The 18,276-nt window shown below is 51.4% G+C and overlaps 1 protein-coding gene and 3 long non-coding RNA genes across 6 annotated transcripts in view; 3 read left to right on the plus strand and 1 right to left on the minus strand.

Moving 5' to 3' along the window:
- The first annotated feature begins 1,098 nt into the window (after positions 1-1,098).
- Positions 1,099-4,890, plus strand: LOC116565191. Its single transcript, XR_004275303.1, has 3 exons — positions 1,099-1,193; positions 3,935-4,112; positions 4,729-4,890. It is a non-coding gene; the product is annotated as an uncharacterized LOC116565191 (long non-coding RNA).
- Positions 4,891-6,042: 1,152 nt separating this feature from the next.
- On the plus strand, positions 6,043-6,557 carry LOC116565190. Its single transcript, XR_004275302.1, has 2 exons — positions 6,043-6,126; positions 6,354-6,557. It is a non-coding gene; the product is annotated as an uncharacterized LOC116565190 (long non-coding RNA).
- On the minus strand, positions 6,166-9,906 carry HAND2 (heart and neural crest derivatives expressed 2). The gene is made up of 2 exons (XM_032298671.1): positions 8,401-9,906; positions 6,166-7,049 (listed from the first exon to the last, which is right to left on the minus strand). Exons 1-2 carry the CDS (start codon positions 8,953-8,955, stop codon positions 6,951-6,953), a joined length of 654 nt encoding a protein of 217 aa, XP_032154562.1. The 5' UTR covers positions 8,956-9,906; the 3' UTR covers positions 6,166-6,950.
- Positions 9,907-9,993: 87 nt separating this feature from the next.
- Positions 9,994-18,276, plus strand: part of LOC116565189 — a 51,403-nt gene continuing 43,120 nt past the window's right edge. For 2 of the 3 annotated variants that reach the window (XR_004275299.1, XR_004275300.1), the window contains exons 1-2: positions 9,994-10,208; positions 10,640-10,751. This is a non-coding gene — a long non-coding RNA (uncharacterized LOC116565189). The remainder of the gene's footprint in view (positions 10,209-10,639; positions 10,752-18,276) is intronic. The other variant, XR_004275301.1, reaches the window with a different exon arrangement.

Here is an 18,276-nt window from a genome sequence, read left to right on the forward strand (position 1 = left end):
GACCTGGTGAGTATATGCCCATCTTTTGCACCAACAGGTTAGCTGCCTGCAAGTCTGTCTTCTTTGCTTGAAAATATAAACTGGGACTCTTTGGGTCTGTGCCTCATGTGGATTTATTCCATTTAATTCAAGTAAAGTTTGTTTATACTCTGAGCAAGCAAGTATTATAGGCACAAGTGATGTGGAGTTTTTGTTTGTTTTTTGCTGTTGTTTGTTTGCTTTTGAGTGGTCTGAGTGATTTAGGAAACTAATGTGTCTCAGTTGGCTCCAGCATTCAGTCAGATCATGGAGAACCCACTTATCAGCACTCTAGAAAACTGTACTTTGTGCAGACATTGCCGGTTCCTCCCCTTTCTAGAAGCACAGATAGGCCAGAATCCTTCAGTCATTAAGGACACAACTGTCTAAAAGCCTCATTTCCTACCCTTAGCCCCCAAACCACAGAGCTGTTTCTTTCCCTCTTGTCTCCAGATAGGGGTGGATGGGAGAGGGGACGAGGCTCTCAATGTGACATTGCCGTGACTTGAGAGGAAATGTTTCTTTCTGGTTCTAGATTAAGTGAAGACACTTTGGAGTTGGCCAATAGGGCTTCCTCAAAGAACTGAGGTGATGTGGACTTTTGGGAATTTCTCTCAATTGGATTCCCTGTTTGTGAAATTTTGTTTCCCAAATAGATCTTGTCACTCCACTCACATCATGATCTGTTTTCCTTTTCCGATAGTTACTCTCACCCTAGCTTCTGACAGAACACTCCGCTTGCCCTTTGTAGCCCGTGCAGGGATAAAGAGCATCTTCTGGGTTTGCTTTGAATACTTGCGCTGCTCAGTGAGTCGAAGGTGTAGGGCTGATCTATAATAAGGCTAATTCTCTCCTTGTAAAGACTTAATAATGCAGGCCTCGCTTCACCCATCTCCCATTCTCACCGTCCTGAATTTCACGCGGGTAGTGGAGAAGGTGCCCAGGGTGGGAGACCCGTTGGGTGGGTGTGGCCTCCTCTGGTACAGTGGTTTGGCATTCTCTGGGGGAGATTTTGAAAATTGCAGGCTCCGAGTCAGTCCCTGCACCGCGGGATCAATTTCTGGTGAAGGCAGGGTGAAAATGGGGTTGAATTTGTCATTGTATCAAGTTCTCCGGGAAATGGACAGTTCAAGTGTTGGATTCATCCCAGCACCGATTACTTCAGGAGAGACCAGGTCAGCCCGCAGAACGCTGGAGTCAGAGGTCTGGGGCGTCAGTCTGCGCGCCCAGAAAATATGCAAATACAAGCAGCCTCTACCGTGAGCACTGGGACTTAGTAAAGGACAAAGCTGCCGCCAGCCGTCCTTGCCCTTGGGAGACGTCAGTATTTGCTTCAAGGACAACTCCCTGGGGGGCTGGGGGAAGGGCGGGGCGAAAGAGGGTCGGGCACCTCAGATCTCTGGGTCCTCTAGGCTTTAATAGCAGGTGCAAAGGCAGCTGCTAAAAGACATCGCATTCTGTAATCAGCTCCTGCCAGGCCGTCCTGCTAGACAGAAACTCCCACCATTTTGGCCAGACAGCTGTAGGGCTGAGCGGGTGCCAGTGGTAGGAGGGCGCCCTTAAGAGCCACCCTACCCCGTCCGGAACTTGCACTGGCACCGTCCCGGCCGCTGTTGTTGCTGTAGAGAAGCTGCGCCCTGGTGCAGGGACGCAGCAAAGAAGCGACCGCCTGCGGAAGGCTTTCCAGGCGGAATGCTTCAGCCGTAGCGAGTTGGGAAATTTAGAGTGGGGAGGGGGCAGTAGAGACGTTAACTGGCCCCTCCTCACCCCAAACAAGGAAAGCACAAAGTCTTCTGGGCTAAAAATACATATTTATAAAGTCCCTGTGCGCAGGCGGGCGGCGCGTTCCAGCTGCCGGCCTGGCCCAGGGAGGACTTGGCCGCGCGGCCGCCGATTACACCCAGCTCGGCTGGGATGGCTCCGAGCCGTCTGCCCTGACGTCAGCGAGGCTCCGGCCCCGCCGCGGCAAGATAGGCGAGAGCGGCCGGGCGCGGGCGCGGCACTAATCACTCCCAGATGTCCCTAATAGCGGAGATAAAGACCGACAGAGCGACCGGGAATAAATTTGTAATCAGGGCTCTACCATCTGATCATCAAAGCGGCCCAAATGCCGGGAGCATTTGAAGGGAATGTGTGTGTAGGGGAGTCGCGTTGGGGGGAGGTGAGGGGTGCGCCTCGCGATGGGAACTGGCTTCGGCAGGATAGAGCCGGGAGAGCAGGGCGAGAGATCTGTAAGCTCTGTGCACGGAAGTCAGATACCCAGTGCTCTTTAACCTCCAATAGCCCGCGACCGAAACAGCTTAGCGGTTCCAGGCTGCTTGGAGCTGGGCACAGTTGCTGTGCGGGAAACTCGCGTGGAACAGCGGCTGGGTGGTAAGGCGGCGCGCTCAGAACTGTCCGGCCCCCGGAAACGTGGGATTGGTTTCCTCTCCCGGAGTTCCCTCTCCCCCTTCTTTCTAAACATTTAAAAAACACGTAGTCCTTCTCCCCCAACCCCCATTCCCGGTAGACTTAATCCCAACAGCAATTCCTTGCACCGCGGAGCTTCCACAGGGAGGGGGCTGTTGGAGCTTCCAATCAGGGTCTCGGGCCCCGGGCTGAGGGTGACTCCTGGGTTTTTCTCTCCAAGAGATCCGCAGGCTCTGACGGGCCAAGAGTCCTGTGCGTCCGGGAGACTCCTTAGCACTCCCTCCTCGCGTGGAGATATGGACTCTTAGGAGCTGGGCCCAATGGAGGGAACGGGTGCCCTCAGGTAACCAGGGTCCAGATTCGGCCCCCTACGGTGCCCACGCCATAAACCTCCCTCGAGACCATCTCTGCTTGGCACCCACTAGCCAGTTCCTTTCCCAAATCTGGGAGCGTAGTTGGGACTCACAGGCAGGGAGAACTCAAGGCAGCTGTGGAAAACAAAATCGCGTGCCGCCCGCGCAGCCTTTGGTTAAAGCTTCAGGGATAACTGAGTGGTTTCTTGCGCTTTGCAAATCCGCAGTGTATATCCTGTCCCAGTTTTCCTGGCACACTTTGTCCCGCTCATGTCCCTTGCACACACACCTAAGGCCCTTGCAACTGGCCCGAGTTCTCGCTGCAAATCTGTAGTGTGGGAAGGAGCTCCTAGGTCTCCTACTCCCTGCGGCTTTGCATTTCAGCTCACCCTCACCTTCCTCCTTTCTGCGAATTCCAGGTGCGCCCACCTCTCTTGTTCTCCTGCTACTTCACCAGTCCAAGTGGGAGACTAGCTCTGCAATTCACGCCAAGCTGGGGCAGCGACCAGCAGAGTCGGATGGAAGGAATTGGGCCACCCTCCATTCCTGACACAGGACACATGCACAAGTGCTTTTTCTAACAGGCTCCCAGGCTGTGCTCTCTGGCACTGCTGCTACACCCACCTCATCACAACCAAGCAGCCTGGTCCTCTTCCACCTAAGGAGGCAGCCCAGACCACAGGCCCACCCTTCCTAGATGCCTCGGCCTTCTGGTGAACTGATCCAGAAAGCTGGAGCTTCCCACCGAGCCCCAGAGGGTGGCCCCGCGATTTAGAAAGCAAGCAGGATCCCCAGTGATCTTGCTGTTATCTTGGGGTCTCGGCCTGAAAAAGCCTTTCAAGTTGCTGCGGGTGCACGGGCAATTGAGAGCAGGGCCCTCACTCTGCAGTTTCCCAAATTGCTTCCCAAGCTGAGAATGAGTCTGCAGACACACACACACACACACTCACTCTACAACTGACCGAGCCTTTGCCCCGCCGGTGCTCCAGGGTTATCAGGCGCTTGGCCTGCACAGGGTCTGGGGCCGAGCCCTGACAGCCAGATCTACCATCAATTTACCTTCCGCCGAGGCAGCTTCCCATTTAGCTTTTAACGTCAAATCCTACATTTTTGTCGGCTCCGGCCTGTCTAGAACGCTTGTGATTTCCCTGCAGGAGTGATTGCTCTTAACAAAATGGCAGCAACCACATTATTCGAGCAATTAAAACAGAGGCCTTTTAGCCGGTCCCACAAGTAGAGGCTTGGAGAAAAATTTTAAACAAAGAAGAAAAAGTTAAAAGAGAAATAAGTGTTGGAAGAGAAAAGCATGGAAGCAGAAGAAACGCCTGTCCAGTATGCCTTTCACTTTCTGGGACTTGACAACGTAGGGCGGGGATGTTGAGTGACTGAGAGCGTTGGATGCACAGGCGGCTGGGGTGACAGATAATCTGGGGTGTCCTGCCGGTTTCTGGTCAGTCGGGGTATGCGTCTGGTTAGGGGTTTCAGCCGCCTGGAGTGTCAGGCAGCTGGACATTCTGCTGTCTGGTCTGCTGGGTGTCTGGCTGGTTAGGGTTTCTGGAGAGTTGAAATGGCAGGGCGGATGGGGTGTCCGGGTCTGGTGCTGCTGGCCCTGAGGAAGCCGCGGCGCAGAAGGAGGAGCAGGCAGGCAGCGCTGGGCAGGGGCCAGACAAAGAGGAGCGCAAGTTTAAAAAGCACGTGTATTAGCAAGTTTCTCCATAGCCATGGTGCACCGGCATCTTTTGGCTTCCCTCTGTTGGTGTTTATTAAGCCAGAAAAAGTGTTAAACCTGCAGAAGTGCCTTAAGGCCCAGATGGCGGAGACCAGCTACCCAAGGCGCACAGAGGCGTCCGGAGAAGATAACTCCTCTCCGGTTCCTGTTTTTAAAACCTCACCTCCTCTACCACTGTTTACTCCAACACTTTGGTAGGCTCGTTTCTTCCAAGTCTAGGACCCGATGGCTTTCTCCTGAGCGGATTAAAATAAAGACGCAGAAAACAGCTGGAAGCAGGAGACGAAGAGAGAGCCACTCAAGCAAATGTGGGAGGATTGGGAGAGCAACAGAAAATCAGGGCGCGCCTCCCCCACACCTCCTCCCCGTGCAATAAACAAAGGCAAGTGTCTGTAAACACAGCCCTGCGCCCACCAGGTCGGCCCAGAGCCGGCTGACCCAAGGGGAGAAAGTTCAGATCGCTTTGACCGAGTTGTTCTAACCCCTCACCCTCGCGTTGTCAGCCGCCACAGAAGTCAGCAGAGCCTCTTGCTTGTCTCTCCCCGGGCACTTCTGAATTCGCCCACGCCGGGTCTGATTCAGCCCGCTGCAGGCGGAGGGGTCATAGTGGGCACGAGCGAGGTGTGGGAACCCTTAGGATATCGCAGGAAGGTCTGTGCCAGCGGCCCAGGTGCAAACATCACCCTGAGGATGCGTTCCAGGATGGAAACACTCTGACAAGCCTCTCCAACACCAGATTTATATACACGACGTTTCATGAAATAAACCACTTTTTAATATGGTTCACCTTTCTCTCTTTCTCTTCCCCTTCCCTCAGCCTGCACAGTCAGACACTTTAGTTTCTCTGGTTTCTAGAGCTGAGATTCGAGCTTCTGCCGAGGCCGCAGGCCAAGGAGGCTGCTGGGACTTTCTTTTGGGACGAGCTGGGACTCTGGGAACTCAAAGACCCAACAGGGAGAAGTCCCGGGTCCCGGGCTGCTGGTGTAGTCCCGGGAGGGTGTCGCTTGTTCCACTGGGCTGCGGCCGGGAAGACTTCAGACACCGCACAGTTAATATTGAGTTCGCTATAACTCCTTGTAAATCTAACCCGCTCCTCGCCCCCCTTTAAAATCGTGGTCTTGTTAGCGATTTCTTACTTGACGTAAAATTCCTTGTTACCTAATCATGGACTTTTTCGAAACTCCTTCCACCCCCTTTCCGTCTGCTCAGATGAGAATCCCCTGTATAGCATACAAGCAAAGCCTCTCTTTTTTCCTTTCTTGGATGAAAGTCCCATAGTTTGAATTAAACACCCCAGACTAGTTCCCGCTGCAGTAATACTGCCGGGGTCCTCCTCACAGCTCCTCCACCAGAAACGCACTCTCCAAACAAAAACTGACGCCCTCATGAAACCGCTTCTGATTAATTTCAGGGAAGCAAGGGCACCTTTGCACCTTCTGAGCGAACTGCGGACACTGGATTCTCCAGCCCAGGTCCTCCTTGTAGAGACCACTCAGTGTTCTCCAGCTGGGGGAAGAGGGAAGGAGACACCACACCAACAGAGCCCAGCAGGCTTTGCAACAAGGACACTTTAAGAGCACCTCCTCCCGCTGCGTAGACCGCAGGTCAGGTTGGCTGGTTGGAACCACTGAGTCTTTAAAATAAAGTTAGAGGCAATCATGATAATTTAGTTTACTTCTGAATATTTTAAATATTATGAAAACAAGTATAACAGCTTTGTTTTCAAAACTCTTTTGAGGTATCAACCATGAAAAGATTAGGGTTTTTGTAAAAAAAAAAACACACAGTGGTTTATTGAATACTTACAACGTTTACACCTTCAATATTAATTAAATTCCATTTAGTTTTAGAGGACGGAAGTGCACAAAACAAGTGGCTGTTGGAAACATATTCAAAGAGGGAACGACCACAGATGAACGGACAGCACTAGATACCGACCCCAACGGAAATGTTAGCGGCCTTGTTTTCGGCTTTGAAATAAAACTTTATAATCCCCAGGAATATTTATATCCAAAGGCCAAGTATTAAAGATACACTTCACAAACACACTAGTGCCCACTGTCTTTGTCTGGAAGGGGTTGAGTAGGTGGGGCGGGGGCAACGCTGCTGTCTACACAGCCAAGAGGGAACATTCACACACACACAATCTACGAGACGACGGGATCCCTTACCACACACGGGAGTGTCCTCTTCATATTAAAATATGGAATGCTTTTCTTCAAATATCCACTTTTTCTTTTGGAGGGGGAGATGGGGAGCGGATGCCTCAAAGGGGGTCAAAGAGAGGGGAAGGAAATTGCACATAAATAAACCGGATGATTCCAAATGCAAGGAGTCCTCAGAGCGGAGCACAGACGGCTTTTCCGGAGTGCTGGGTCTGCATCTGGCGCCTTGGCCAGGGCTCACTCGCGCTCTCCTCCTCCTCCTCGTTCTCCTCCTCCTCACTGCTTGAGCTCCAGGGCCCAGACGTGCTGCGGCCAGCCCGTCCGGCCTTTAGTTTTCTTGTCGTTGCTGCTCACTGTGCTTTTCAAGATTTCGTTCTGGGCAGAGGGAAGGCGAGGGTGAGAAAAGTGGAAAGAGAAATTCAGAGAGCATACCTTGTGCCACACTACCCCGGTGCTTCCTGGGCCGGAGGAGACCTTGAACCAGGGAGGAAAGGATACTAGCGGGGAGCTCCAGCCCCTGCAGAGAATCTACAAAGGTTAGCGCTACCCTAGCCTGCTCCTAGGCCTCCTTGCTGCAGTGCTCAACTACCAGATCCACAAGTTTATAAACAACCGTCCATTTTCGAGTCGTTTATGGAGGAGCTGGGGGCCTTTTCTCTTACTCCAGATGTAGGAGCGGGAGCTGGAGTCAGCGCTTAGTCTGGTTTTTCTGTTTTCAATAGCAATCCCACATCCACATCTAGGAAAAATAGGGAGAAGGAGCCTCTGGTTCGGCCTGGGCCTCTCGGCCACAGGCTCTCGGTCCCTGGCTCAGCAGTGCCTCTCCTCCAAAGGCCTCTGAAATCTCTGGTTATTCGGGAGTTCACTCGATTATGCAGCCACCAAAGGGCTACAGGGGCTAAAGAAGAAAAACTCAACAAATGCAATTATTTTCCGGGCCCTTCGTGGCCATAGCTCTATCCTGCACCACCGTCCTGTGGGCACTTGGTAGCAATCTGAGAAAACTGTAAACGCCTCCGTTTACTTTCGTGTTATTTTTTTTAATAACAATGACCATAGTAATGCTTTTTTCCCATTAAAATGTACAGGCTCATTCAAATAAAACTAGAAATGCCCATGGAATATATTCATCTCAGAAATTACATTTTAACGTCATAGCCAAAGAAAAATTGGAGCTGTATTTTGAAGCCCAAAGTACGTATTTTATGTTTACCATTACGTCTTCCGGGCATAGTAATGACAACTACCACAAAACTCAGGACTCAGTCTCAGTGGCAGCCTCCTTCTGGGGATGGGGTAGGGGGTGCGATCAACAGTGGTCATTGGGATCAAGGGCTTCTTCAGGACTTATTCTGGAAACATCTGAAAGCAAGATCGGATTGGAGGCCAAAAGAAGGGTCTCACAGATACGGGGTGAGGCATCTAGGCCAGTGTGATTGCGGTCGATCGTGACCCAGAGTTTTCTAGGTCCGTCCTAAGTGCCTAGGGAGCAGTGACAACCCGGAGGTAAGATCACCAGCGCAAAGCATCCTTAACCTTCTCCTCCTCCTGCTGACAACCTCCCCTCATCTCCCTGCTCCTGCCGGAAACCATCCTCACACAACCTGGTGCAAACAACCTTGGCGCCAGATGCACGAGATGCCATTTCCAGCCCCACTGGAAAGAGGCCGGGAGCACCGGTCCGCTGACCCCTCAGCCCCACAGCGCGCCGCCCCCTGGTACTGACCAGCTCCTTCTTCCTCTTCTCCTCTTTCACGTCGGTCTTCTTGATCTCCGCCTTGAAGGCCTCCGCCTCGCCATTCTGGTCGTCCTTGGCCAGCAGGTCCATGAGGTAGGCGATGTAGCTGGTGGCCAGGCGCAGGGTCTTGATTTTGGAGAGTTTGGTGTCGGCGGGGACGTTGGGGATGCACTCGCGCAGTTCGGCGAAGGCGCTGTTGATGCTCTGAGTCCTGCGCCGCTCCTTGCGGTTGGCGGTGCCTCGGCGCTTCACCGGGCGCGGCCCCCCCAGGCCCGGGGGCCCGGCGCCCGGCGGCACCCCCCCGTAATGGGAGTGGTCCATGCCGGCGGCGCCGCTGGCATACTCGGGGCTGTAGGACAGGGCCATGCTGTAGTCGGGGGGCGACATCTCGGGGTGGCCGATGAGCCAGCCGTGGAAGTAAGGGTTCTCCTCATGGCTGCAGCGGCTGGCGGCGGCAGCCGCAGCTGCGGCGGCGGCGGCGGCAAACGGGTAGCCCTCGTGGTGCACCACCGGGTGGTGGGGAAAGCCGCCCACCAGACTCATTTCGCCCTCTGTGCCCCTCCACACGCCCCAGCGTGCGTGCAGCCCTGCCGCGCCCTCGGCCCGGGCCCTCGCCTCGGCGCTGGGCGTCCTCCCCCACCCCCCCCCCCCCCCAGCCCCCGGGCGCCCGGGCCCGCCCGGCAGCCGCAGAGGGGGCTGCTGCAGCCCGGGCCCCGTCCCCGCGCCTGGCCAGCCGGGCCTGCTTCAGCAGCGCTGCGGCCGCTGACTCCCCATGGGGCGCGGCGAGCTGGTCCCGGCACCGTGCGCCCCTGGCCGCCGCCGCCGCCGGCTCCCGCCTTGCTCCACGGCCCGCGCTACTGCTGCTGCTTTCCGGGCTGCTACGCAGAGGTAGAATCCTCTCGTGCTCATACAAAGGTGCCGGGGCTCCCGCGAGGCTGCTTCGCAGAGTCTCGGGAATCCACGCCCCGGCAGCGTTCCTGGCCCCGAAGCTAACCCGAAATCCAGGGGCGAGTCTGAGCAGCGGCTGGAGGAGCCGGTCTGGCTGCGCCGGGAGGCGGCGGGGTCGACTGCTCACTGCAGAGCTACCTCCGTGCGACCCTCCCCGTCCCGCCTCTTCCCCTCCCCCCACCAGCCCGTCTGGGTTCTTGGGCGCTTATTGTTTTAATGGAATTTTTGGTTGTTGTTGTTTTGGTCCTTAAATGTGATTTTAGCTGTGAGTAACTTGTCCTCGCTCGTCTCGGGCTCTCTCGGAGGGTTTTCAGAGAGGTCTCAGTGCATCCATTTTCTCAGATCCTCTCCTTTCGGGGCAAGGATCTGGGGCCCTGAATGCGCCTTGGAGCTCGAAGGCGGCGGCTTGGGCTCTTGGAGGGCTCTGCGCGGTGGCCGAGGAAGCTCCGGGGTGGTGGCGATGGTTCTCCTGAGCCGGACGACGTGAGGGGAGCCAGCGGATTTTCCCAGCAAGATCTCCATCTACAGCTACATCTTTAGGGCCGCTCGGGTTAATATATGTCGTCAGAGGGTCCTAGCGCCAATCCCCGGGCGGCGGGGGCGGCGCCTGGAGCTCTCGGCAATAAAACTTTTTGATGTTCACGTTGCTAATTGGCGAGGTCCTCTTCCAGGATTGGCTGCCTCCTCATAACCATAAGATAATTAAAACTTGGGGGGAGGGCAGGGTTAAAAAAACTTTTTTTTTTTTTTTTTTTATCAGCAGAGGATAATGCAAGTGTTTAACAGATGCTTCGCTATTAAACTATTTTTTTCCCCCAAGTCTCAAATATTGAAGAATCTCTAACCAGGTACAGTATCACTCTGCTTTCTTTTCCAGTTAAAAAAGAAAGAAAGAGAATGCAGGTATTGCTTTTCAAGTGCTTTGTAGGTAATGGAGGCAAGAAAATAGACGCAGGCAGCTTCTTACAATTTTATGCAGGGGTCCCCGGGAGCCTAGTGGCAGGCAGTGGGGGCCCCCACTAAGGTGCGGATAGGAGACCCGCTGTCTCCTTGCCCCGGGGGCGGCAGCGACAGGGAGGGGCTGGAGAAGGGTGTTTCTTTGACCTGTTTACAGGCTGGAAACGCCGGTCTCAGTGGCTATTGACTAACCCACCCTGTTACCCCGGTTAGAGCTGTTTGGGGTGGCTCACGTTACTGCGGCAAACTTTGGAGATAACGGCTGGGTCCTCCGGGCGCACGATCAAGCCGATTGTAAACCTGTTATTTCCACATCCTTCAGGGACAGCAGCCCCAACGAAGACCTCGGCAGATTGCAAAGTGCGGGCACCTCGATTCCCTGAATCTGTAGTGTGGCTGGTATCGGTGTTCCCCTGGTTTAACTAGCCTGTTTGGTAAGTAACTGAATATTTTTTACAGCGTGTTCAGAGCTTATTTTCCAGTTTTTATGAACAAACATATAAATACATCTCTGCATTCCTGCCTCCCTCATAAAAGCGGGCATCTGTGGAAAGCAGGTTTAGTTATCGGAGGGGAACCATTAAACGCCAGTTTAAGAGGCAGGCCGGGAGGACGGCTCGTGGATGTTTAGACTGCCGGCCTTGCTGATCTTGAACGCATTATAATGGAAAATGGATCTCCTCTTGTAAGTCACCGGCCGCGGGGCACCCGGGCCGCAGCGCCCGCGTGGTGGGAGCTTCTTGGGAAGGCTCGCGTGCGGCGAGGGGCGAGGGCGGGTGGTCAATGGCAGAAGCCGAAATCACCCCAGGCTTGGCCCTAGCCGAAAGGGGAGGCTGATGTGTATATATAGATTCCACCCAAAGGAATTCGGTGTGGAAAACAGTGTCAACAGGAGCCCGCCGGCTGTAAATTAGAGGGAGGCGAGGACAGTGTGCGGGGCGCTGGCGCGGGACGGGGCGGCCTGGGGCTCGCCGCTGGGCAGGCCAGGGTAGCCCAAGGGAGACCAAAGACTCCACTTCGGGCATCGCCCTTTGGAGGCGGGCAGAGTCCAGCCGCAGGCCGCAAGGCGAACCCCACCTGAAGGACTCCACAAGGACGGTCCTTTCCTTGCTCGCCGCAGCCGACAAAGTGGTTCTGGCTGGAAGGCGACATCAGTGCTAGTGGAGGGCGCCCCATTGGCTTTGTGGTTGACTCTGAGCTCAGGCCCTGCCCTCCACTAGCCCTAGAGTCTTGGGCAGCAGGATTGAGAAAGACATGTATTTAGGTTTGCTGTAGCTGCCCTGTAGGAGAGAAGGACTTAAAAGCCCAGGATGAGAGTCGTGTAGGGTCCATTCCATTTCTATGTAAGGGTTTAACATTCTCAAACCACCACCACCCACCACCACCACCACCCACCACCCCCGGCAAAGCATTCAATGCCTTGAGGCAGAATAGGGAGTAACTGAAACCAGGTTCCTTGGTAAGCGCCAGGGGCTTGCAGTTGAGCTGGGAACAAAATAGTGACCTACATACAGCTCTAAACCCCCAACTTGTGTGGGTCTGCAGATTTGAGCAGCTTAAATCTGCTGCTCTACAAGGAGAGCTTTTTAAAGACCTAGTTCTTCAAGGAAAGAATACAGGTAGTGTGGTTGGGGGTTTTGTTTACATTTTCACCCGGAGGCAAACCCTGAATGTGTAAATACTGGTAGTTCAATTCTCTGACATTTGATACGTTTTTGAAAAGTCTGTTTATAAAAACACTTTTAGGCCTTGGGAGCAGGTAGACAAAGTAAGGTTGCACTGGGCTGGGAACATATAAAAATTCAGGGAACTTAGTTGGTTGGCTGTGTTCAGGCCCAGAGGGAGTTTTGAGAATTTAAGGGAAGAAGAAGAGTCTAGAGGAGGGCCGAGTTGGGGATTGAGATGCTCTGTCCACCAGAGGCAAGCGGTGAGTGCCTCACTTTTGAAGTCTTCAGAATTTGCCACTTTAAGCCCTTCTCATGCTTTTAATTGAAACAAACAAACAAACAAACAAACAAAAACGAGTGAATTGCTTCATGGCCCCAGATAGCATTGGAAGTGGTAAAGTAAATGAGCAACTTGATACAGAAAAAAGAAATCATAAAAGATGCACATCAGTTCTCACTGGCAGTGTCATTATTTTCAATACAGATAGTAATTAACTGTATTATCAGTTAATTGCTGTGGTCCAAGGGCCTAAGATGATATAGCTCAGAAACCCAAACCCCGAGGCCACTGCCTTAGAAAGGTGGCTTGATGAGAGGGGACAAATGGGTGAACCTTAGTGGTATCCCCACTGGAGTAACTGACTCAGGGAGGCCAGGCTGGTCCTGACTGGTTGAGCTCTACCCTAAATGCACAAACAGATCCATTTTTCTCTTGCAATGTCCTGTGGCCTATTTTGCTCCAGGTTTTCCAGGATACTGGGCTAGCATGCTCCGTTGGAAAGATGGGAAGCAAAAGATGCCATCTCAAGTTTGCCCCCAATTTAGGTTTCCCGGGCATCCTGGTGGTAGTGACGGCGGTGGTGGTAGTGGTGGCAATGAAGGAGAGGGTGGTGTTGGTGTTGAGAGGGAATGTGGGAGAAGTAAGGGAGAAAGGCACAGTCCCTGAGGTCAGCACGGGGATCCGACACCTGAGCTACACCAGTGTGGCCGCTGGTGTACAGGTTCGAAGTACTCAAAGACCCAGGGAACTGGCCTGCTTGGGGCTCCTCTGCATGCCTGTGGAAGAATTCTAACTAGGGGTGCTTCTCTGTCTCTCCTTGGAGGCTGAGGGCTGGCTGAAACCGGTCTCATCTGGGTCCAGAAACTGCTTCACAAGGAGGCAGCCTGGGCTGGGGTGAGTGAGGGTTTGGGATACTATGTCTTCATTGTAGTTGATAGTGCACCTATAGTGCTGTGCATGTCATCTGCCTTCAGCCAGATAGATTCGGGTTCAAACATTTATTTTGTTCCTCATGTCACTCGTCTCTTTGCCATCACTGCTACTGCTTTCCCTGGAAAAGATTGGAAGAGCACCAGAGGGACTGAGCACGCCCTTGCTAACATTTCGGTCTTGTGAGATATTATTATACTTTAAAATATCAGTCTGGTTTAAACTAATTTTAAGAAGTCTTCAGTTAGGTTTTAACTAAAGATTGTCTCAGGGTATTTATTATTTCAAAGGCAAGGGCAGTTTTTATCCTCTGTTTTGCTCACAAGACCTCAAAATAAACTAGACCCAAAAAGAATCAGGCCAAAGGGTCATAAATGCACATTTTATATTCATGGGAATTATGGCTCAATTCTCATCATCGTCTTTCAAATCTCGTTTCACTTTGGTTTTCTAACCAACATAGTGGAAGTGACTCTGATCATTCCCTTCAGAATCTTTAATCCTCTTACATGAGATGAGCCTCAGAACATGCTAAGAACCTCTGAAAGAACATCAAGCCTGGAAGGTGACAGAAGGAGCAAGAGGTTCTTGAGGATGTCACCTCAGCCCACCTGCTCCAAGGACGGTGCTTCTTGCGACACTGTGATGGCTCTGCATTCCTCTCTATACCAGGGTGGGGTGGAGTCATTTTACATGTTATCCACTTAGTCCCAGGATGTTTAGGACGCCCAGAACAAGGCATATTGTCTGAGTGGTGGCAAGGGTCTCCCTCTAACTGGGGTTGTGTAATCCTTCCCTTTCTTGTTTGCCTTTGGGAAATGGTTGTCTACAGACATAGCAAGTGAAAGTGGCTCTAGGAATGTGCTGCTGCTCAAAGCACACATCTGCAAAGCAGAATCAAATTCTATTGGATTTGCGTGACTATTTTTAAAAAGGAAGGGCAAGAAAAGCTGCCCTTGTGTCTTGTGAGGATTTTTCCTTCTTCTTTTAAGCAGGTTTTGGATTTTGGGGTAGGGAGTGTTGTATTTAGTGAGTGGATCCTCTTCCTTTTCCTTTCCTACATGGAGAGATGGAGGGGGGAGGGGCTAGTTCAGCTGAAAGATGACCGTGAGGGGCTGATTGCTTATAAATCCTTCAGCCCAGCTCTGATTAGAAAACAGTTAAGTCAGTGGAGAAAATCAGGGCTTGCTTAGTGTCTGCATTTTCCCTTCTCCTCTTTCTCCTCTCCCTCCTTCCCTTCTTTCCTCTCTCCACCCTCCTCCCTCCCTCTCCCTCTTCTTCTCTCCGTTTCTCCCTTGTAATTTGTCCCATAGAAGCATTTGGGATTACAAGGTGTTTTCTTCCTCCATCACTGGATCTGCAACTAGTGTGGAAGAACGAAATTCTGGTTCACACTGAAGTCTTTTAAGACAAATCTTAATATCCACGGTCATTAGAATTTTCCTTTCTTTCTAAATAATCAATGACTAGATCCCCATATTAACTGATAGATCTTTTGCTGCACTGGAGGGTTTTCATCGATAAGGGACAACTAAATATTTTGCCAGGTGTCCAAGTGTGTCTGCAAGTCTAGAGTACTTATTCAGACTAAAGGGACCATAAGATAACCCCATGAAGGCCTCAAAGAAGCAGCATGATGTAGATACATGGAAGGTATTATTAATGTTATTATACTAGTCCTAAGAGGTACAGTAAGTCTAAGCTTTGCTGATCTTTGCTACTTTGTAGTAAAATACAAAGTTTAAAGCAAAACCAGTGTGAGAACATACATCCCATAGGATTTATGTTAAATACTCATTCAAATTATTGTTTCAAGCAAATTGCATGCACACTAGTGATATTATCTTCCAAGCCGAGCCAGGAAGAAATCACTCAACATTCAGATAAGGAAGTGTGATTTTGCATATGTGTTCTATGGAAATAGTAAGTAATGGTCTTCACCTAATTTGCAATGTATTATGGGGTTCAGAATAAAATACAAGTGCAAATGGCAATTTAAAATGGGGCTTGGGAGAGAAAACATTTATGTTACTGAAAGATTTGCTTCTGACTTGAGGCCCGGGAACATTCCTAGTTTTAACTGTAGTGTTGCATTCCTGGGAAGTTCTGTTCCATAGCCTCCTTTTCAAATTCACATAGATGGATTTCTTTAGCTCTGAGAGTTTCCTCCAAACCTTTCCTACATCATTCCAGGGCCCTTGCTTATAGACAGGGGAGTTACACCAGAATGGTTAGGTTTCAGGTTAACAAAAAGAAACACTTTTATTGTCAATATTAATGGCAAACCTCGATTTTTACAAGGCTTGGGTTTAGCAGTGTGAGCAGATCAAAAGCAGCTTGGTTTGATTTCTCAATATTCTCTGGAGCTTAGACAATTAACTGCAATTTTGCTGTTAACGAAACAACACAAAAAAAGTTACTTATAGGAGTGTTATAGGTAATCTTTTGGCAGAGACTTTAACCTGAACACAACACATCAGAAACTAAAAAATGTATCTACTGAACTTGAGTTGAGTTTTGCAGGAAAAGTCCTTAAGAAAATGTTGCATGAACTGTGTCCTCCATTGCAATGTTATGAGCCTGTTTCAGTATGTGCATTCCAGTCTTGCCTTTCTGGCTGGGTAAGAATCCGGCAGACTGAGGTCTCCCTGGTAATTTGGGTACACCGAGTCTCCAGTTAATGATAGATAATCAGCCTTTGGGTCATTCGGTCATTCTCTTATTACAAACCCCTCCTGCTCTCTCTGATCTCCTTTCAAACTAAATTTCAAACAAACAAATAAAGCAAGACAGGGACAAGTTCTTAAAAAAGGAGAGAGAAATATTAGAAACGCCTGATACAGAACTCTAAACAAGGGAAGGCAAGCTAAAAGAGGATAGGAAAGAACATCTTATCAAAATGAACATGTTGTGTACAAAACATTAAAAGAAAAGGCTCTGGTTTCTGTTAAAGTGACAGAAAATTAAAATAAAAATAATTGCAGGCAGCAAAGTTATAAACAGAGAAGGCAGGATGCTAGCTGGAAATGCGCAGCACTAGGGGGCTAATTTGTTTTTGCAGATTATATATCTACACCATGATTGGAGAGGTGCTACTTTGCTCCATTTTCCAGAAGAGAATGGTTTTTCTTTTTAATACTTGCGTGAGTGCCCCCTTAAGTTAATACAGGCCACAACTTCGAGGAATGAGAAATGGAATTGCATTCTGCTTGCAAAGCATCCAACTTCAAATGAAGAAATTGGGTTGTGTACAAAAAAAAAAGCAGAGTTTCATTCAGAATACATTTGGAGACTTCACTAAATTGGTGTGACTGATGCTTTTTTGTTTTGCTGACAGAATGTGCAGATCATTCATGGGGAAGTATAACCGGAACCAGTCCTCCCCACCCCCTGGGCGTCTTCACTTTCCCAGTCTACATCTGCCTATGACTCCAGAAAGACAAACTGCAGTTTGGCCAAGGTACATCTCAGATGAGATCCCTCTGGGAAAAGCACGGGAATGCTTGGCTCTAGCAGTTAGGAGCTCTGGTGAGAGCGCCCCTAGTGCCATTTTGCCATCTGTGCCCTTGATGGTCCCCTTTGGTCTAAATCCAGGGCTCTAGACAGTCAAAGTCTACCTGCTGGGTGTCCACTCTCAAGCCCTAGGATTTCAATACTAAAAGGGATTAGAACCTTGGCTCAACATTTGGTCAACGCAATCCTTAAATGAGGAGGGCAGCTGGGAGACGGCAGCAGGGAATGAAAATGTGACTCCTATCTTGTTCCCAACTGTGGGTCTGGCACTCTTCAACTTGCCAGTATGCTGGGAAACAACCCATCTCTCTCCCATGTTGGAGAATCCACACTTCATTCCTTCTAGGTCCCGCCTAAATGTTACCTCCCCCAGGGAGCTTCTCCAGATATTGCTTCTCCTCTCTTTCCCCGCCCCTTCCCCTAAATGAAGTCTTCGCTTCTCAATTCCTTCCTGGTGCTGTCACTTGTTTTCTTTGGGGTAGATCTTGGGCAAACATGTGTCACCTTCTGTGACTGCGGGTTTCTTGACAACTCAATCAATGCATTGCACCAAGGAGGTGTTTAGACAGCCCATATAAAAGGAATGACTAAGGGAAATCGGGTGAATCCTGTCTCCTCCAGTTGCAATAAGATTAGTTGCTTTATTTGGAAAACAATTAGAACTAGTACAGGAGTTAGCTGCCATCCACTAGGGAAGAGATCTCCATTTCCAAGCCGTCCTCTGGCTCGGTGGGGCCTGCACTGGGTCTGCATCGATTTCCCCTGGCCCTGAGAGGGAGGCTCAGCCCCAGCCTGGCCTCTCTGGTGCCCACTCCCAAGATCCTGAGCTCCAAGTCCGAGCTGGGCGGGGCCGACTCTAGACACCCCACGGTTGGCTGAGTGATCTTGGGCAAGCACCTCGGCGTCCCTAAGTCTTGGTTTCCCATCTGAATGATGGCGATAACGACACATACCTGGGGTGGGCAGGCTAGATTAAAGGGGATCAAAGCCCAAGCCAGAGCAGGTTGCGCTCAGTTAGAATTCTTGTATTTTATCCTCCTGCCTCTTTGGTTTCTTCCGTTTCCTTTTAGCTGCCTGAAGACCCAGCCCGACAGCGATGGGTGCCAGCCCTCGTCGCCCACCAGGGCAGCTTCTCTCTCGACTCGCGTGGGGGGCACCACCCCTCCTCGGTGCCTTGGAGCTGTCAGTCGCGGCTCCGCGGGGATCCCCAGGGCCTCAGACCTTGCGACCGGCGGCACTGGAGTGTGGCAGGGCAGGGACCGGAGGCGACCAGAGCGGAACCCCGGATTTAGACCGCCTGCTTTCCAGCCTCTGCAATGGCCACTGGGGTGCCCCTTCCATCCTGGTTAAATTCTCATTGTGACCCTCAGCCTCCTCCTGGGCGGGTTCTCCGCCGCTCAGGCCGGAAGAGGTCACTACTCCGTGCAGGGTGGACCCCCAGCTCCATCTCGGAGGAACTTTCGCCCGAAGCGAGCAGGAAGGGGTTAACCACGAGCCTCCCACCCTCACCTCGCAGCCCCCCGGTGCCGTGCCGGGCGAAGGCCGCTGCTTCCCTCCTGAGGTCTCATT

This window comes from Sapajus apella, unplaced genomic scaffold (genome assembly GCF_009761245.1).
Source record: "Sapajus apella isolate SASKATOON/1434 unplaced genomic scaffold, GSC_monkey_1.0 scaffold39, whole genome shotgun sequence".
NCBI lineage: Eukaryota > Metazoa > Chordata > Mammalia > Primates > Cebidae > Sapajus > Sapajus apella.